At 41.5% G+C, this 21,348-nt stretch overlaps 1 protein-coding gene across 4 annotated transcripts in view; it reads left to right on the top strand.

Annotated features, from left to right (window-relative positions):
- Window positions 1-21,348, top strand: part of PRKDC (protein kinase, DNA-activated, catalytic subunit) — a 189,819-nt gene that overhangs the window by 14,992 nt on the left and 153,479 nt on the right. For all 4 annotated transcript variants that reach the window (XM_017961992.3, XM_003902720.5, XM_017961991.3 and 1 more), the window contains exons 9-21: window positions 48-78; window positions 560-717; window positions 4,760-4,906; window positions 8,231-8,395; window positions 8,847-9,015; window positions 9,681-9,730; window positions 10,642-10,767; window positions 11,558-11,710; window positions 13,768-13,883; window positions 14,556-14,715; window positions 15,394-15,480; window positions 16,658-16,777; window positions 17,214-17,373. In XM_017961992.3, coding sequence (XP_017817481.2) covers window positions 48-78; window positions 560-717; window positions 4,760-4,906; window positions 8,231-8,395; window positions 8,847-9,015; window positions 9,681-9,730; window positions 10,642-10,767; window positions 11,558-11,710; window positions 13,768-13,883; window positions 14,556-14,715; window positions 15,394-15,480; window positions 16,658-16,777; window positions 17,214-17,373 — 1,642 coding nt within the window. The remainder of the gene's footprint in view (window positions 1-47; window positions 79-559; window positions 718-4,759; window positions 4,907-8,230; window positions 8,396-8,846; window positions 9,016-9,680; window positions 9,731-10,641; window positions 10,768-11,557; window positions 11,711-13,767; window positions 13,884-14,555; window positions 14,716-15,393; window positions 15,481-16,657; window positions 16,778-17,213; window positions 17,374-21,348) is intronic.

The following is a 21,348-nucleotide window of genomic DNA, read 5'->3' as shown; positions in this document are numbered from 1 at the left end:
TACAGTCTTTCAAATACTGATGGTGAATTTTTTTTTTTCTAAAATAGATTGATCTGAAGAGATATGCTGTGCCCTCAGGTAGGATTCTGTTTATAATGAGGTATAATATTTTAGATTACTAAATTAACATCTCAGGTAAGCTTTTGCTTAAACTTTGAATGAAAGCAAATGTGATAACATCTGTGATGTTTCACACACAGTTATTTACAGGGAGGCTTTCGGTGACTTAGTAAGCTCGCTGAAATGGTGATACTCAGGTTACATGGTTGAAATCATTGTATTTTAGGATATCTTTCAGGGGATCCAGGCTGTTCGATTCTGCCTTTGCCTCAATGAATCCTGATTCCACTTCTGACCCTTGTATTGGGATTTGTTAGTGAAGTTGGGCCTGTTGATTGGCAGCGTTAGAGGCTGACAGGGATCCCTGGGTTACTGTAGTGTAATGGTACTAGATCTTCCTGACCACAGTCTTGACTTTGACATATCCCTGCAGGTTTTTTGGTTTTCTGTTCTGTCTTATGTCGTCTGATTTTAAATATAATGGCTTTTGCATTTGCAGCTGGCTTGCGCCTATTTGCCCTGCATGCATCTCAGTTTAGCACCTGCCTTCTGGACAACTACGTGTCTCTATTTGAAGTCTTGTTAAAGTGGTGTGCCCACACAAATGTAGAGTTGAAAAAAGCTGCACTTTCAGCCCTGGAATCCTTTCTGAAACAGGTACCACACATTCAACTGTCATTTAACAATATTCTTTCACACACAGAATTAAATTCTCATTGTATGCATACGTGTTTGAAAATAAATATAAGTTGATCTGTTTGCTTCTGTAGTATTTAAAGCAGAAAGCTGTTGATCAACCAGCCTCATGGGAGGCAGCCAGACTGAAAGAGAGCTAAGGAGATGCCAGATTTGATTAGGGCCTCAGAGCCCAGATTGAGACAAGTCTAATGGAGTGAAGACATGGTGGTGAGGAGGTGGCCGAAAGGGCTGGGAGGTCAGAGCTGGAGAGTGGGTGGAGGCCTGAGGATAGCTGAGCCCCATCTCTTCTGGAAGAGGAGGGCCAGCTGTCTCCAGGGGACAGATAGATGCTTGTGTGTCAACTTGAAAACGAGGAGCACCTCTTTGCCATTGTGGATTTTCCACCTCGATAGGAGGTGGTTATAGAATCTGCACCTGCGTATGTGGAAGCTTGTCTGGTCGGCTGAGGGGACCTTGCTTGTCATTCTGAGCGCTGGTCTCCAGGATATCCTGGGCTTCCAGAGATGTCCGCAGGGGCCTGGCCACTAAGGAAGTGGACTTCTGGGGTTGCTCTGAGGGAAAGGACTGGAGATTCACAATAAACGTTTTCTTAGGGGCCCTGCTATATACATGGGTAAACAGTAACTGCATTCACAGGGTATCCTTGCAAACCTGTGTGAACAGTATTGCAGTTGTGTTAGCTTGAGAGTCACAGCCAGGATGTGTGGAAGGAGAAGAGAGAGCACTGCCATCCTTTTTTTAGGTCTGGGCCTGCCTCCCAAAAAACTGAGCCAATGGGTCTTGTCTTTGGCCCCTGCCTCTGTCGCCTGTCCCTCTTGCCTCCTTAGCCTCCCTGCTGTACTTGGCCTTCCTGTCAGACTGTGTTCTCCCTGAAGTCACTCTTGGCTTTTAGGTTACCTCTTCTTGGTCCTCCTCATAAAACTTCTGTTCCGCTGAACTTGGCTGGCCTTAGTTGCTAAGGGAAATAAAAATCTGAGGAATTACTTTTTACTGATTCATATGAATATGTTTGCATCTCAGTGAACATTTACTGCAATAAACATCTTGACAGAGAGAATTTCATGCTTTGTTAGCAAGGAGGAGTGTCCGGGATGTGTGCAGAGGGGTCATCCCTGGTGGCACCCCTGGGGCCTTGTTCCCTAGTGATGGCCTGCCTTTCCTAGCACAGGGCTGAGTGGGGCATGGGCCCGCAGGGAAGCCCGCCAGCCCTCCCTCCACTGCGCTGGTTGTCTTTAATGAACCATGCAGACATCTCTGTTTCACATCCTTGCCAGAGACTTTTCAGTTCCCCACTCCAATTCTTAACAAAAACTACATTGAATAGATTTTAGAGTTTCATTGAGGAAATATGTTCTACCTGCTAATCTTGTGAGAAAGTTGTACGAGCTTAGTCAGGGGAGAAGTTCAAGAGAACTATCCTCAATGCTGCCTTCAGCACTGATACCTGTTGCAAGTTTGGGAGTTTCCAATACACCCTCAAATTTGATACAGCTATGGTTTATTACATCTAAAGGGCCCAGATAAAAATCAACCAAAGGAAGCAGCACATGGTGTAGAGACTTAAGAAAGTACCAAATGTGGAGCTTCCCTGGTCCTATCCCCACGGAGTCAGGGCAGCATTCGTTTCCCAGCATCCATGTGTGACAGCATGTGTGGAGCACTGACTGGGTGCTCCCCCGAACCTCTGTGTTTGGGGTTTCCCTTGGGGACCCACCCTGTAGGCATAGTGGGTTGTTGGGTCTCAGCTTCCAAGGATTCTGTGTGACCCAAAGCTCCCATTCCGAGTCACATTGTTACCAGGTGTGGCAAGCCCCACCATGAGTCCCATTGTTAGATCATCCCTTGTGACCTGAGACCCCAAGCAAGGAGAGAGACCCTCCTTCCCTCCTACTTCAGAACAGGGAGTGAGGACAGAGGAAGAGGGAAAGAGGACTTTACATAAAGGATACATAATTTTTTGGCCTTAAGATTTTCCTCTATGTTGAATATATTTTCCTCACAGTGACATCTATATATATATATATATTTTTTGAGGTGGAGTTTTGTTCTGTCACCCTGGCTGGAGTGCAGTGGCGTGAGCTTGGGTTACTGCAACCTCTGTCTCCTGCGTTTAATCAATTCTCGTGCCTCAGCCTCCCAAATGGCTGGGATTATAGGCACCTGCCACTGTGCCTGGATAATTTTTGTATTTTTTTTTTTTGTGACGGAGTCTCGCTCTATCGCCCAGGCTGGAGTGCAGTGGCCGGATCTCAGCTCACTGCAAGCTCCGCCTCCTGAGTTTATGCTATTCTACTGCCTCAGCCTCCCGAGTAGCTGGGACTACAGGCGCCCGCCACCTCGCCTGGCTAGTTTTTTGTATTTTTTAGTAGAGATGGGGTTTCAGTGTGTTAGCCAGGATGGTCTCGATCTCCTGACCTCGTGATCCACCCGTCTCGGCCTCCCAAAGTGCTGGGATTACAGGCTTGGGCCACCACGCCCGACCTTGTATTTTTATTAGAGACAGGGTTTCAGCATGTTGGCCAGGCTGACCTCAGGTAATCCACCCTTCTTGGCCTCCCAAAGTGCTGGGATGACAGGTGTGAGCTACTGCGCCCGGCCGACATCTGTATGATTAATTTTCAGTGGCAGTGTGATATATAATGATATTTATGAGCCATAATGTTTTAATCTATCTTCTGCTACTGTTGAATAATTATTTTCGAGTCTTTAATATTATATACAGGAAATAGTTGAATAAAGATGCATTAAAAACATGCTTACTGGGAATACAGTAACAGAAAATTAGCAGTGTTTAGGTGGTTACACATTATAGTATATAATATTTGGTATTCTGTAATTAAGTAAAATGATATTGTTGTTTGTTTACTTCTTGAGAAACATTTACAATACGTTTTGTGAAGAAGTAAATTATGAAACAGTATATACAATGTTTCATTCTTCTAAAGCAAATAGGGAGCAAAGTTCCCAAACCTCGCGCCCTAAGACCTAGTGGCTTTAGGGGGATTGGGAAGTGTATGGATAAATTGGCAATGGAAGGTGGGTTGTTTTTTTTTTTTTTTTTGAGACAGAGTCTCGCTCTGTCGCCCAGGCTGGAGTTCAGTGGTCGGATCGCAGCTCACTGCAAGGTCTGCCTCCCAGGTTCACGCCATTCTTCTCCCTCAGCCTCTCGAGTAGCTGGGACTACAGGCGCCCGCCACCTCGCCTGGCTAGTTTTTTTTTTGTATTTTTTAGTAGAGACGGGGTTTCACCGTGTTAGCCAGGATGGTCTCGATCTCCTGACCTCGTGATCCACCCGTCTCGGCCTCCCAAAGTGCTGGGATTACAGGCTTGAGCCACTGCGCCCGGCCGAAGGTGGGGTTTTTTTTCTGTCTTTGATAATTGTCTAGATAGATTCCTTCCATTCTTATTCTGGACAGTCTTTGTGCTGAAATGGGGAATGCTCTCTGAATACCTGTATTAGTTCTTGCATTTAGGATCTTGTCTCTTGGTTTGGTAAATAATGATCTATTTGCTTCTCAGACGACATTTTCCCCTTGCATCACTTGATTTAAGCTTTATAGTTTGTAGCTTATTTTTTTGAAAACTGAGATGTCTTGTCGTTCTGATTGTTCTGAACTGTATTTATTGATGACGTCTGAAATCACTGGTCCCCTGACAACTCTCTCTTACTGTGTGGGTGACAGGTGAGCTCTAAAGACTGCTCTTTGCTTCCTCAGATAATCTTACTTCAAAACCTGTTTTTTTTTTCTTTTCAGACTTAGGTGTATCCTCGGTCTCTTAGTCCCTTCTCTAGGAAAAACGTATCACATAACCTTATTTAAGACACTTTTCTGAACCTGATAGAGACTAAGCAAAATGGAAGCAAAGGGTCTTTATGATTTAAAGCAATTGCGTGTAACTATAATAGTACATTAGTAGTAGCATCTAAACAGTTCTAGTTTTTCCGTATTTGTAAAGATTCCATTGCTATTAAATGTTTCAAAATATTATGTATTTGCAGGTTTCTAATATGGTGGCAAAAAATGCAGAAATGCATAAAAGTAAACTGCAGTACTTTATGGAGCAGTTTTATGGAATCATCAGAAATGTGGATTCGAACAACAAGGAGTTATCTATTGCTATCCGTGGATATGGACTTTTTGCAGGAGTATGTCTCATTAACTTACTCTATTTTGTCTTGGTTTCACGTGATTGTTTAAAGGAATCTAATTTATTGCATTTTGAGTAGTGTCTAATACTTGCAACAATACAGCAGACCCTTGAATAACGGGGGCGTGAACTGCACAGGTCCACTTACATGCAGATGTTTTTCTGCCATACAGATCAAAAATACAGTGTGTGCTGGATTTGAAACTTATATAGAGGGCTGACTTTTTGTATATGAGGCTTCCACAGAGTGACTGTGGGACTTGAGTATGCATGGATTTAGGTATACTGAGGAGGCCTGGAACCAATCCCTCCCACATATCCTGAGGGTCACTGTATTAGTGTTGTTTATTAACAGTTAAGATTCCTTCACTGTCTACTATGTACTAGAATTCTTTATATGTGTTTATCTCAAATTCTCCTAACCCTTAGGAGCTGAGTATTACTCTGTTTTACAGATTAGCAAACCGAGACCCAGAGAAATTAGGAAACTTGTTAAGAGACTCAGAATTGACAGAACCAAGGCATAAGTCCAAGCGTGAAGAGTAGAAACACGTTTCCCCTCTATACTATGCTGCTCCTTATTCCTAAAGTAAGATTGTAGTTGATTTCACTCAGTTTTAGAAAGAGAAGTTAAAAAAAAAAAGTTTATATGACAGAAAGAGATATATTTAAGAATATTAGCTAGGTGTGGCAGCCCACACCTGTAATCTCACCACCTTGGGAGGCTGAGGCGGGCAGATCACCTGAGGTCAGGGGTTTGAGACCAGCCTGGCCAAAGTGATAAAACCCGTCTCTACTAAAAATACAAAAATTAGCCGGGTGTGGTGGTGTGCACCTGTAATCCCAATTGCTTGGGAGACTGAGGCAGGAGAATCTCTTGAACTCAGGAGGCAGAGGTGGCAGTGAGTCGTGATCGAGCCACCGTACTCCAATGTGGGCAACGGAGACACTATCTCTCTTAAAAAATTTTTTTAAAGAAAAATATTAAGAATAGCCCTAGTTATTTCTTCTTAGTGGAACTCTATGACTTCTGCTTTGTAGAAAAGACAACTAAATTCCTTTTTCTTCCTATAATCTCTCCCTTTTTTTTCTTCTTTCTTTTTTTTTTTTTTAAATTTTTAAGTTGGAGTTTCGCTCTTGTTGCCCAGTCTGGAGTGCGATGGCATGACCTCGGCTCACCACAACCTTCGCCTCGTGGGTTCGAGCAATTCTCCTGCCTCAGCCTCCCGAGTGCTGAGATTACAGGCATGCACCACCATGCCTGGCTATTTTATTTTTGTATTTTTAGTAGAGACGAGGTTTCTTCATGTTGGTGAGGCTGGTCCTGAACTCCCGACCTCAGGTCATCTGCCCACCTTGGCCTCCCAAAGTGCTGGGATTACAGGCATGAGCCACCGCTCTTGGCCTCTCCCTTTTTCTTTTCTTTTTCTTTTTTGCCTCTCAGGCTGGAGTGTAGCGGTACAATCATAACTCACTGCAGCCCTGACTTCTAGGGCTAAGCGATCCTCCTGCCTTAACTTCCTGAGTAGCTGGGACCACAGGCATGAGCCACCATGCCCAGCAAATTTTTTAATCTTTTGTAGAGATGATATCTCACTTTGTTACACAGGCTGGTCTTGAACTCCTGGCTTCAAGCGAACCTCCTGCCTCAGTCCCCAAAGCACTGGGCTTACAGCTGTAAGCCACCGTGCCTAGCCTTTCCCATTTTCTTAATCTTCATCTCCATTTGTCTCTGTTGCCTTCTTTAAATATGCTTAGGGCAGAAGAAACAGAATGGCAGAAGGCTCTGAGCTAAAAGATCGCATGGGATTTTCCCTTTACGCAGTGATCTACCCCCACTTGAGCTTGTCCCTGTGGCTAGAGCATGATAGACAGGAAAGGGGAAACGAGGTGCACCATCAGATCCTCTGGGAGTCTGGACTGGATTCAGAAGTCCTGGAAAAGAAGCCTTAGAAAAGTCTGAAATTGAGCAATTGCATTAGCACATTTGTGAGTTTGAAAAAATGTCTCTGGTGTGGTGGAGCCGACATGGAGACCTTAGTCATATGTATGGGATTCCCTGGCTCTCCTAGAGATGGATAGCCTTGGGGGCGGGGACTGCCTTTCATTTGTCCTCAGTACCCACTGTCTAAACAATGTCATTTGTAACATATTGATAACCAATGCTTCCTAGTGAATATTAGTATTTGAAAATGTGGATTATATATTATACAAAGCATCTTTTTTTTTTTTTTTTTTTTTTTTTGAGACGAGTCTGCCTGCCTCCAGGCTGGAGTTCAGTGGCCGGATCTCTGCTCACTGTAAGCTCCGGCCTCCGGGTTTACGCCATTCTGGCTCAGCCTCCCGAGTAGCTGGGATCAGGCGCCACCTCGCCTCGGCTAGTTTTTTGTACTTTTAGTAGAGACGGGTTTCACTGTGTTAGCCAGGATGGTCTCATCTCCTGACCTTGATCCGCCTGGCCTCGGCCTCCCAAAGTGCTAGGATTACAGGCTTGAGCCACCGCGCCCGGCCATACAAAGCATCTTTATAATGAGATACCATATTTTATTTATTTAGTTATTTATTTATTGAGGTGAAACCTCACTGTTGCCCAGGCTGGAGTGCAGTGGTGCAATCTCAGCTCACTTCAACCTCCACTTCCCGGGTTCAAGCGATTCTCATGTCTCAGCCTCTTGAGTAGCTGGGATTACAGTTGTGTGCCACCACACATGGCTAAGTTTTGTGTGTGTGTGTGTGTTTTTTTTTAGAGATGAGGTTTCACCATGGTGGCCAGGCTGGTCTTGAACTCGTGACCTCAGGTGATCTGTCCGCCTCGGCCTCCCAAAGTGCTGGGATTACAGGCATGGGCCACTGTACCTGGGCAGATACTGTATTTTATATCTGTATTTCTTCTTAATTAAAAAGCTTATGGCTCACGCCTGTAATCCCAGCACTTTGGGAGGCTGAGGCAGGCAGATCACCTGAGGTCAGGAGTTCGAGACCAGCCTGAGCAACATGGAGAAACCCTGTTTCTACTTAACAATACAAAAAAAGAAAAAAAAATTAGCCAGACATGGTGGCTCATGCCTGTAATCCCAGCTATTCGGGAGGCTGAGGTGGGAGAATCACTTGAACCCGGGAAGTGGAGGTTGTGGTGAGCCGAGATCATGCCATTGCACTCCAGCCTGGACAAGAGCGAAACTTCATCTCAAAAAAAAAAAAAAAAAAAAAAAAGCCTTATTAAACTTGTGTTTATAATCACATGGCTTAACATGACACCTTAAATATCGTTATTTTGATCTTGATAAGATTGATGAAAACTTATGTTTTCCCTTTTCTAAAGCCCTGCAAAGTTATAAACGCAAAAGATGTTGACTTCATGTATGTTGAGCTCATTCAGCGTTGCAAGCAGATGTTCCTCACCCAGACAGACACTGGTGACGACCGTGTTTATCAGATGCCGAGCTTCCTCCAGTCTGTTGCTAGTGTCTTGCTGTACCTTGACACAGTAAGTGAACTAAACAGCACAGTTTTAAGTATTTAATCTTCATTTCTTCAAATAACTTGATGGAGTCATACAATACATTTAGTGTAGGCACTGTTGGGAACAATGTGACAGTTTTAGTTAGTATTTTGTGGCAATACAATTATTGTCATGAAACTTGATTTTTTGTTATCCAGAACAGGAAAAAAAATATTTGTTTCTCTTGCCATCTTTCTGAAAGATTTGGAATTGTTGCTTGGGATAGAATTGCACCTCAAGACAATTTTTACTGTGTGTGTGTGTTTTTTTTTTTAAGGCAATCACAGTAATAAATGTTAAGCAGCAGGTTAGATGACAAACCATGTTTTTTTTAAACAAGTATCTAATTCGGTTGTAATTACTTAAAATATTTGTATTATTCCTGTATTCATTGATTCCCTCCTCTAACTCACGGTTTGCTAATTATTTCCGGTAGGTTCCTGAGGTGTATACTCCAGTTCTGGAGCACCTCGTGGTGATGCAGATAGACAGTTTCCCACAGTACAGTCCAAAAATGCAGTTGGTGTGTTGCAGAGCCATAGTGAAGGTGTTCCTAGCTTTGGCAGCAAAAGGGCCAGTTCTCAGGAATTGCATTAGTACTGTGGGTAAGTTTGCAATTTATTGTTTTTATGAGTAATGTTGGATAATTAACACATTATTTGATAATAGGTAAAGAGAATCTGTTTACCAAATTCTTTTGTATCTTTGATACAACTTTTGATGAACTCCTAAATTTTGGTAGACCAAAATCTCATCCTTTTTTCATCCTATTACCTCTGAATTTTAATAGTTTTACGTCTTTGGGTTTTTTTTCTTTTTTTTTGGAGACGGGAGTCTCGCTCTGTCTCTCAGGCTGGAGTGCAGTGGTGGAATCTTGGTTCACTGCAATCTCTGCCTCCTGGGTTCAAGTGATTCTCTTGCCTCACCCTCCAGAGTAGCTGGGACTTACAGGCGCCTGCCACCACGCCTGGCTAATTTTTGTAGTTTTAGTAGAGACAGGGTTTCACCATATTGGCTAGGCTGGTTTTGAACTCCTGACCTTTTGATCCCCCTGCCTCGACCTCCCAAAGTGTTGGGATTACAGGCACGAGCCACCGCGCCTGGCCAATAATTTTAAGTTTTAAAATTAAAGCTGTTAATGAACTTAGAAAATAAATTGAGAGGTAAAGTTGGGTTCCAAAATAAAATGACTGGTTTTTTTTTTTTTTTTGAGCGTTTGATTCTATTTTTCAGTGTTTCCTTCATTTTTGTTTTTTTTTTCTTTTTTCAGTGCATCAGGGTTTAATCAGAATATGTTCTAAACCAGTGGTCCTTCCAAAGGTAAATTCTGAATTTAATGTTTAGAAAATTAATCTGTTATCACTGAAAGTTAGGAATGTTGCCGAGGTTTTCGAATATAATTTTGCAAAAGTGGCCATTCTTTTCTTAGTTATTAGCAATGCCTTACGTTTTGAAAAGCATAGGACATAATACCTCTGTATTTTGTTAGGCAAATACACTTCTAAGGTATGAAACATCTTTAAGCATAACTTTAGGTTTTATACATTTTCGTAAACCAGAAAATGTTTTCTCTCTTGAAACTCTAGGACAGATTGCTGAGGGAGGCGTATCTTAGTTCCCAGAAATTATAGGACATATGATGAGATGAAAGATGGAACTGTGTACGAAAGCAAGATTATTATAGCACATTCAGTGGATCTTGTATTGAAATACTTCTTGGTATATCACAGTTTTAGTCACAGAAGAATCACGTATTTTTCAGCTTTTTATTTATTTGTTTATTTTTTGAGACAGAGTCTCGCTCTATCATTCAGGCTGGAGTGCAGTGGCGCAATCTTGGCTCACTGCAGCCTTCCCCTCCAAGGTTCAAGCGATTCTCCTGCCTTAACCTCCCGAGTAGCTGGGATTACAGGCCACCGCCACCTTGCCCAGCTAATTTTTGTGTTTAGAGTAGAGACATTTTGCCATGTCGGCCAGGCTGGTTTCGAACTCTTGACCTCAAGTGATCCACCCACCTTGACCTCCCAGAGTGCTGGGATTACAGGTATGAGCCACCGCACCTGACCTCAGCTTTTTAAATTATGCTTTTATAATACAGTGTCTTCCTTAATTATATGGTCTCCTATGGGTGGCAGTTTAATTTAGAAAATTCCGAAAACCAGCATGTTCTGGCAGTAGTGCTGCTTCTGAGAATCCATCATTACACATTGTCATGCCGTCTTTCTGACCAGGGCCCCGAGTCTGAATCTGAAGACTACCGTGCTTCAGGGGAAGTCAGAACTGGCAAATGGAAGGTGCCGACATACAAAGACTACGTGGATCTCTTCAGACATCTCCTGACCTCTGACCAGATGATGGTAATGTTTACCATTTGAAAGCCATAAATGTACCTCACTTCCTCTATTATTAGTCTTCATAGTTTAGACATAAGACATATCAGAATTATATTTTACTAACTTTCAAAAATTTAAAACTATACTTCAAAAATAAAAAATTAAAGCTATGAATCAGGAAGTTAGAATGAGAGTAGAAATAAATGAATTGAAAGAAACACAGACATAGAATTCCTTTAACATTAATTAGTTACTGTTGCTGCGTCCTCATTTTAATTTTAAATAGCGAGATGGTACAGCTCATGCTAAGCTGTTCCTCCTAACAGGTCCAGTCTGAGGATGGATATATATGTATTTGTATATATGTATATATGTGTATGTTTGTATATGTGTGCGTATTATGTATGCACATAAGTATACGTGAATGTCCTTACATGTACACAGACATAGTGTCTGTAGATGCATATTACACATATTTGTGTTTATACATACACATCCACAAATTAATTGGGGTAAATGCTTTGACAAGGATTTGCCTAAATCTTCTCACTTACCACTATATACAGAGTAAGTATTTGTTACATGACTGGATAAATGATATCTGACTGAAATAATGCTATTATAATAATTTAGGAAAGTATCTTGCAACTTGAAAACTTCCAGGTAAATCTGCTACAGTTTATCATCACTGTTTCCATAATACCCAAATCGGCACATATATCTGTATATGTGTCTTAATGTTTATAAAATACTCATACTAATACTTTTTTGCACAAGATTTTGAAGTTTATTGGTTTTTTTTTTTTATTTAAAGGATTCTATTTTAGCAGATGAAGCATTTTTCTCTGTGAATTCCTCCAGTGAAAGTCTGAATCATTTACTTTATGATGAATTTGTAAAATCCGTTTTGAAGATTGTTGAGAAATTGGATCTTACACTACAAACACAGACTGTTGGGGAACAAGAGGTTAGAAATTTTTATTAGTAGTAATTTTTCATCATTTTTGTATCAACTGTCTTTGCATATAAATATTTAGGGGATAATAGCACATTTGTAGAGGAGGACTGGAGGAAATTTGGTTCTTCAGGATTATTATGTGCCATTGATGCATTTCTGTTGGATATAACCTATTGTATAGAAAATGTTATTACTAGATGGTTCAAAAAGTAATTTATGTATGTTAATTTTTTTTTTTGTAAAAGTTATTTACTAGGCTCATTTGTTTCTTATTCCTTAGCAATAGTAAACAGTGACAGAAATCTTATGTAGAAATGACTTTGTGTAGGATAGGGAAACCTGGGGTTGCTCTTGTTTATAGTTAAGGAAACTTGTGGTATAAGGTGTTAAATGTGTTCCTGAGATAGAAGAGTATAGATAATAGGAAGAGAAATAAGAAAATGCCCTCCCTTTTTTTTGCATGTAATTTTCCTAGCCTGGATTAAAGATATGTCGTGGCTTAGGCCTGGTGCGGTGGCTCACACCTATAATCCCAGCACTTTGGGAGGCTGAGGCAGGTGGATCACAAGGTCAGGAGATCGGGACCATCCTGGCTAACACGGTGAAGCCCTGTCTCTACTAAAAATACAAAAAATTAGGCAGGCATTGTGGCGGGTGCCTGTAGTCCCATCTACTTGGGAGGCTAAGGCAGGAGAATGGCATGAACCCAGGAGGCGGAGCTTGCATTGAGCCGAGATCACGCTACTGCACTCCAGCCTGGGCGACAGAGACTGTCTCAAAAAAAAAAAAAATTAGCCAGGTGTGGCGGCGGGCGCCCTAATCCCAGCTACTCAGGAGGCAGAGGCAGGAGAATGGCGTGAACCCCAGAGGCAGAGCTCGCAGTGAGCCGAGATGGTGCCACTGTGCTACAGCCTAGGTGACAGAGCGAGACTCTGTCTCAGAAAAAAAAGGATAAGTCATGGCTTAAGGCCACCAGCCTGGAGCTGCCCTGCTCTTGTCTGAGGCATTGGTGGTAACTGGACTCCATGGTAATTAGGCTGACGAGAAAGAACTGAGATCCTGGGGAGGCATCTCACTTGCTTTCGACTGCAGTGATTGTTTCAGACTAGATTGTGCTGATTCGAGTTCACGCGTCAGTACCTCCACTGCAGTCCTGAGAAGTTAGACAAGAGGTAATGGGGAGAATGTGTAGAGGAAACATGAAGGGAAAATGGTACAAACCCGTGGTCACATCAGCTTTGTTGTACTTGCAGTATTCTCTTTTTCATGCTGAATGATAGGTAGTAACACTGATGTGTGCTTTATTGCTCTTGTGCTTTGCATATGTCTAAAATAATTTTATTAAAAAAAAAAACTTGCCCAAAGGGACTTCCTCGAACTGTGTCAGCTGACAGACTTGCATTTTAGAACACGTGTGTGTTCATTGCTATCTTCAGTGGCTTCCCTTTCTCCTCTGTTCCCTGCCCTTCCAGCTTGGTTCCAACAGATCAACAACCACCTGTTAGCACTTCCCAGATGTGTTTGATCTCCAGCCTCCTCCTCCCTTGTTGGTTTCTGCTGTCTATTTCTAGCTACTTGTGCAACATTTTAATTTGAATACACAGTTGTGTTTGGTAACACAAATTTGGTGACACAAACTTAGCATGTTTAAAACTGATCTTCATGCACTTCCAAAACACCATATTTTTCATTTATCTTTCTTAATACTGTTAATAATTTCTCTATTTCTCTGTTTCTTCACTTGAAATCTCTAGGTCACCTGTTAAAATTCTGTCTCTGTCAAGGCATTATTGCTAGCTCCCTCAAGAAGTGCTGCCCACCCTTGGCATTTTTCTATTTGTCCCATTCTCTCATCACTTCCCCGAGAGTCCTTTTGGTTAACGCTTTCTGCAAGTCCTGCACTTCTTATCAGACCATAGCTCTTGAGCACCCATCTTGGTCTTTCTTGCTGTTGCATTCTTTCTTCATAGCATCAGGCCTTGACCATGAAGTCAGTTGGAAAGTTATTTGTTGAGTGATTCGTGATTGAATGGTACAATGTTTCTTTGCTACAATTACTCTTTAAGAACGGAGATGAGGCTCCTGGTGTTTGGATGATCCCGACTTCAGATCCAGCGGCTAACTTGCATCCAGCTAAACCTAAAGATTTTTCGGCTTTCATTAACCTGGTGGAATTTTGCAGGTATTTTGTAAAATTCTAATTATTTAAGAATGAAAATGATTGTTACTTATTGGCTGTAATATAGGAAATCCCTTATGTAGATACAAGAAATGAAATAATAGGCCGGGCGCAATGGCTCACGCCTATAATCCCAGCACTTTGGGAGGCCGAGGTGGGCGGATCACGAGGTCAGGAGATCGAGACCATCCGGTTTCACCTGCTAACACAGTGAAACCCGGTCTCTACTAAAAATATAAAAAATTAGCTGGGCATAGTGGCGGGCATCTGTAGTCCCAGCTACTTGGGAGGCTGAGGCAGGAGAATGGCGTGAACCTGGGAGGCAGAGCTTGCAGTGAGCCGAGATTGTGCCACAGCACTCTAGCCTGGGCAACAGAGCGAGACTCCATCTCAAAAAAAAAAAAAAGAAAAAAAGAAATAATAAAAGACAAACTTTATAATTGATTATATAGATCTTTAAAAATGTATGTAAGTGTCCTAGCTTACAGTTTTCATTATTTTTTATGTTTAAAAGATCCTCAGGTAGAGAAAAATGGATTATAGATATAACTAAACATTTTAGGATACCTGAAAATGTTATGCAATGGAATTGTAGCTTTGTTATTTGTGTCCCTTATAATTTTAAGATCAGTATGATAAAAATTTCTACCTTCGATTTCTAATTTGTTTTTACAGAGAGATTCTCCCTGAGAAACAAGCAGAATTTTTTGAACCATGGGTGTACTCATTTTCATATGAATTAATTTTACAGTCTACAAGGTTGCCCCTCATCAGTGGTTTCTACAAATTGCTTTCTATTACAGTAAGAAATGCCAAGAAAATAAAATATTTCGAGGTGAGTCTTTTTTGCAGGACGTTGAATCTTGCATTTTTTTAGGTTATGAGTTTATATAAATGTATCATAAAATATGTGATTGTGGCCTATGCAGTTTTAAAGTCTACTAATTTAATTATATGTGTTTTAAAAAATTGATATGTGAGTGGCTGGCAGTTGGATAGCACTCTAAAAAGCTAGCAGCATTTTTTGCCCTGATGCTCAAGCACCTGGCTAATTATGTAAGATTAACAAGGCCTTTCAAAGTGTGGTCCCAGGACCAGCAGCCTTGAGCATTGCTTCCTGCATCAGAAACCCTGGGGGCAGGGCTCTGCCACCTGTGCTAGGAGCTACCAGGTGATTCTGGCACCTAGTGAAGTTTGAGAACAACTGGATTAGCATTCTGGACGCTTCAGTCAGTCACGTGATGAGCCCACCTGGGAATTACAGGGTGAGATGAGAAAGAGGCAATGGACTTAGTTGTGTCCATGCCTTCTCACTAGCCGCCACCTTCCCTCCTCTTGTTCTGACTGGCCTGTGCCTTGAAATGTCTGCAGAGTTGATTCTCTCTCCTGTCTTCATTGGATGTTGGTAACTTGAAATGGATTCACCCCTCTGAAGACAGGCTGGGAACCACTGGATTAGGATACAGTCTCCTGATTCTTGCTCAGTGTACTAACTTGCTGTTTTATTTGACAGGGAGTTAGTCCAAAGAGTCTGAAACACTCTCCTGAAGACCCAGAAAAGCATTCTTGCTTTGCTTTATTTGTGAAATTTGGCAAAGAGGTAATTTTTAAATGATTTATTTTAGTGTTATCATGAACTATTTTTAAATGAATGTTTATTGAAAAAATCCTAGTGATCATAAATAATTATTTTAAGAATTGGGGCTGGGTGTGGTGGCTCATGCCCTAATCCCAGCACTTTGGGAGGCCGAGGTGGGCGGATCACAAGGTCAGGAGTTTGAGACTAGCCTGACCAACGTAATGAAACCACGTCTCTACTAAAAATACAAAAATTAGTCTGGCGTGGTGGTGCACGCCTGTAATCCCAGCTCCTCAGGAGGCTGAGGCAGGAGAACCACTTGAACCCCGGAGGCAGAGGTTGCAGTGACCTGAGATTGTGCCACTGTGCTCCAGCCTGGGCGACACAGTGAGACTCTGTCTCAAAAAAAAAAAGAATTGTGTCGGGTCAGGAGGCTGGGGGAGGAGAATCGCTTGAACCTGGGAGATGGAGGTTGCAGTGAGCCAAGATAGTGCCACTGCACTCCAGCCTGGGAAACAGAGCGAGACTGTGTCTTAAATAAATAAATAAATAAAAATAAAAACAAAAGTGTGTTTGCTAAATCTAGAGTGGGAGTGAGGTCCTAAAAAAACTAGTAGAGGAAGTTATTGTGCTTCAAAAGTCCCTCATTCAGGCATGGTGGCTCAAACCTATAATCCTAGCACTTTGGGAGGCCAAGGTGGGTGGATCACTTGCGGGCAGGAGTTCAAGACCAGCCTGGCCAACATGGTGAAATCCCATCTCTATTAAAAATACAAAAAATTAGCCAGATGTGGTGATGAGTGCCTTTAATTCCAGCTACTTGGGAGGCCGAGGCAGGAGAACTGCTTGAAGGATGGCAGAGGTTGCAGTGAGCCGAGTTGCACCACTGCACTCGCCTGGGTGACAGCACGACTCTATCTTACAAAAAAAAAAAGGCCCTCGAGCTCTCTTAGCGTAATTCAATTGAGTGATGACAACTCAAAATGAAATAGATTCTTGTTTTTCCATGTAGTAGGTATTAAGCATTTCAACAAATTAACTTTCCTGGAGGTTAGTGTGTAATTTGTAAGTGAATGTGGTCATGTCAATAAAGACTACATGCCCATTTTTGTATTTGAGAATAGGGCAAATACTTTTTAGTTGATTTTCAAATGTAGGCTCTATTCAGATATACATTATTGTCTTCTTTCTTGTTAAGGTGGCAGTTAAAATGAAGCAATACAAAGATGAACTTTTGGCCTCCTGTTTGACCTTTCTTCTGTCCCTGCCACATGACATCATCGAACTCGATATTAGAGCCTACATTCCTGCGCTGCAGGTAGGTGTTGTCTTGAACAGAGCCATCTGGGCTCTGTTCAAGACATCTGGGACTGTTGTGAGTCCCAGAGCACATGGAAACACCACACTCTTGCCAAGGCAGTCCCAGCAAGCGTTTCCTCACAGGCGGGTACCCGGGTCAGGGTCTGTTTCTGCCACTTACTGGCTTTGGGACTTAGACCCTTGGTGACTCTGAACTGCACTTGGAGGTCGATGTGAGAGTTAAACCTGTGTGTCTTGAAAGGCTGCGGTATACCACAGCCACAGAGACAGCTGCTTGCTTTCCTCCTAATTACCTGGACTGCACACTCCAGCAGTGTCGGGTGTCCAGCAATAAAAAGGTGTTTTCATTAGAAACCACAATTACGTGGTGTTTTTTTTCCTTTAAATCTTTTATTTCTTGTGTTTTAGTTTAACTTGTTTGTGTTAACATACAGATGGCTTTCAAACTGGGCCTGAGCTATACCCCCTTGGCAGAAGTAGGCCTGAATGCTCTAGAAGAATGGTCAATTTATATCGACAGACATGTAATGCAGCCTTATTACAAAGACATTCTCCCCTGCCTGGATGGCTACCTGAAGACTTCAGCCTTGTCAGGTAAGGTTTAGAAGAATTACGATGTGTATTGTAATTAAAATGGAAATGGAATAACTATAATAGGTAGGACTGTATTTTTGCAACTTCTGAAATGTAAACCCAACGTGTTCAAAATATGTTTGATTGCTATTTTTGTAATTTCCCTAATTTCTCTGACTCTAATTGTGATAAATATAGTTGAGGTATTAAAAATATTTTTCATTTACTCCCTTATAGCTTACTAAGATTTATAAAATCTTCGAAGACAAGGACTGTCTTAAATACCTTTAAATTTTTATGGCTCCTAATACACTGCTTTGCAAAAAAATTTGTTGAATAAATCAGTGAGGAATTAAAAACTTCAGAAAATTCAATAGTGATTTTGTATTTTTACTTTCACTAGATTTTTATTGCTTTTTAAAACATAGCTGATGAAGCACACTAAGGGTAGCTAAGAATTGGGAAAAAAGTGTCATCATAGAAAAAATAGGTTTGGGAAAAGAGTCAAAGGAAAAAATTATCTGTCCAGGTAAAAATATTACTAGTCAAGAAAAAAAGTAGGACTTAAGAGTTGGGATGGGGCACAGACTTACTTAAACTGGAGTGAAAAGAGACCTTGTCATCCGATGCAAGCAAACAGATTCCATTGGGAGAAAGACTGAAGTATTTGTAAGAATTTAAGCTTTACTATCTTCAAAGTAGAAGTCAAGTATTAATTTGTAAGGTTTTTTCCTTCATGAGGCCAAAAAAAGAAATACAGAAAAAAAATTGTGAGGTTTTACTTATGTAAATCGTTATTTTATTGTTAAATCTTACTGGCTTGGAAACATTAAGTAAAAGTTGTGTGACAGATTTCATGCACTGTGTCTGGTTTTTGTGACATCCGCAGTACATATGCAGAGTTCATGAAGAAAAGTCACAATTTTTTTTTACAGATTGTAATAACAAGTATGTTTTAGAGACCAAAATTACAAACTAGTTGATCTTTATAGCTTTTAAAATTCACATTTATGTAAGGAGTGCCATAATTTGAGTGTTCGTGACAAATACATCACTTAGTAAAATGAATGTATCCGATAGCATATATCTTAGTAGTATTTAATTTTCTTTTTTGAGTTCTGTTAATTAACTCATTGAAAAGATTTGTATTAGATTAATAAAGGAAGTTACTGTGATTGTTTTAAAGGATTTGCCTGGGCCGGGCGCGGTGGCTCAAGCCTGTAATCCCAGCACTTTGGGAGGCCTAGACGGGCGGATCACGAGGTCAGGAGATCGAGACCATCCTGGCTAACACGGTGAAACCCTGTCTCTACTAAAATATACAAAAAAAAACCTAGCCGGGCAAGGTGGCGGTCGCCTGTAGTTCCAAAAAAAAAAAAAAAAAGGATTTGCCTGTTAAACATATACTCTATCTAGATTATTCGATCCTTGAGAAAAACAGAAAGTAAGCAACATTAGGTGACAAAACAAAATCTATCATGTTAGAGACGAAAATTAGTGTTTTAATAACTTTTTTTGATATATCAAACTTCCAGAACAGTTGCAGTAACAGTAAAAAGAACTCCATGAGTTCTCTCTGGATTCACCAGTTATTAAGATTTTGTACCATTTATGTTATCACATGTACTTTCTCTATTGTGTGTTTGTGCATGTTTTTACATTTACATGGGACATTTTTTTCGGAACTGTTTGTGAATAAGCTGAAGGTGTCATAGATCTTGAAGACTTCATTGTATATTTCTTTTTTTAATTATTTATTTATTTATTTATTTATTTATTTATTTATTTATTTTTGAGACGGAGTCTCGCTCTGTCGCCCAGGCTGGAGTGCAGTGGCCGGATCTCGGCTCACTGCAAGCTCCGCCTCCCGGGTTCACGCCATTCTCCTGCCTCAGACTCCCGAGTAGCTGGGACTACAGGCGCCCGCCACCTCGCCCAGCTGGTTTTTTGTATTTTTTAGTAGAGACGGGGTTTCACCGTGTTAGCCATGATGGTCTCGATCTCCTGACCTCGTGATCCGCCCGTCTCGGCCTCCCAAAGTGCTGGGATTACAGGCTTGAGCCACCGTGCCCGGCCCATTGTATATTTCTTAAGAGTGAGAACATTTTTACATAACAACAGTATTATTATCAAAATCAGGAAAGATAACATGGATACATATTCTTCCAAGTAACAGTCAATAGGCACATTTTTCACTTGCCCTATTAATTTATTTTTTTAGCTGCATTTTTCCTGGTTTAGAATTCAGTGTAGGATCATGTGTTACTTTTAGTTGTAACTCTTTAGGCTTCTTTAATGTGGGATAGTTCTTCACCCTTTCTTAGTTCTTACGACTTGTCATTTTTGAAGACTTCAGGCCAGTTAGTTTGAACAGTGTCCTTCCATGTGGGTTTGTCTGATGTTTCCTCTTGGTGAGTTTTGGGCTATGCCTTTTTGACAGACCCTGGGTCCTCTTCAGGACCCTTGGTGCCTTTGCTGGTTGTTTCCACTCTAACCATTTGGTCAGTGTTTGCATCATCTTTTTGTGGTCATCGAGTTACTATTTTTCCCCTCTTGTGAGTTAGTAATTTGAGGCATTCCACACTCCACTTCCTAAAGTGATCAGTCCTGAGGCCTTTAGGTGGTACAGAGGAAGGTAGATGCTGGGCAGGGGGAGGTCCCAGGTGCTCCCGAGGGTGTGAGGAGGTCATCCCCCACCGGGTGACCTGGCATGGGGTTTACCCAAGCCAGATGAGGCACCCACGTGTTGGGACAGCTGTCTGGGATGTCGGGGTGCACCCAGGAGGGTGATGGAGGTAGTAGTTTGGTTACACACAGGGGATTGAACAAATACATAAATTCATTGAGAGTAAGGGAAACTAGGTTTCTCATGTTGGAGTGAGCTACAAATACAGAAAGACAGGAAATTGGAATGGTCACTGTGGAGCTGCATTGGAAATGGGTATATCAGTGTGAACCTGTTGTCCTCCTCCTCCCTCTGCGTCTCCCCAGTTATATATGTGTGTTCACATATGGATGCATCTAAATAAATGTGGAAATAGGACCAAGAGAGAGAGTGTGTGTGTGTTTGTGTGTTACATATACTCTGACCTCTGAAGGCACCTGCCTAGGAGTGTGGTACCTGAATAGTAACAGGCAAACTTGGCACCCAGGTCATGGCCTCCAAATCTCATTTTCTTTTTCTTTTTATTATTAATTTTTTGAGATAGAGTCTCACTCTGTTGCCCAGGCAGGAGTGCAGTGGCACGATCTTGGCTCACTAAAACCTCTGCCTGCTGGTTTCAACTGATCCTTCCACCTCAGCCTTCCAAGTAGTTGAGACTATAGTCATGCACCACCACGCCCAGCTAATTTTTGTATTTTTAGTAGAGTTGAGGTCTCACTGTGTTGACCAGACTGGTCTCGAGCTCCTGACCTCAAGTGATCTACCCACTTTGGCCTCCCAAAGTGCTGGGATTACAGGCATGAGCTACCATGCCCAGACCCACACCTCATTTTCCATTAATGGAACCAGGACTCCTTGGTTCCAACCTGGGGCCAGGAAAATATATTATGAACCCAGAATACTGTGTTTTATAGAACACCCAGAAAGTAAGGACCTGTTAAAAGCATGATGGGGGAAATGTCACAGGCAAAATTAGTGATGATTTGAGCATCAAAATAAATAACTTTAGAAACATTATAACCCATGTAATCAAATAGGAAGCAGTGAGCATATACAGATATAAATAAGTAAAATGAGTGAGTTAAAGTTTCCTAGTGGTTTTTTGTTTGTTTGGTGTCTAATAAGTTCTTATAAACTTAGCTTAAAATAGCACCCAATGATTATTTCATAGATTTGTGGGACACAAGTCCAGATGGGCTCAGCTGGGTTCTCTGTTCAGTCATATGACTGAAATCAAGGTGTTGGCTAGGCCAGGTTTGTTCACTCCCCATCGAGGTTGTTGGCAGGATTCAGTTCCATGTGATTGGAGAACCAAGGTTCCTGTCTCTTTG

This window comes from Papio anubis, chromosome 8 (genome assembly GCF_008728515.1).
Source record: "Papio anubis isolate 15944 chromosome 8, Panubis1.0, whole genome shotgun sequence".
NCBI classification, from domain to species: domain Eukaryota; kingdom Metazoa; phylum Chordata; class Mammalia; order Primates; family Cercopithecidae; genus Papio; species Papio anubis.
This window is presented reverse-complemented; position numbering and strand designations above follow the sequence as displayed.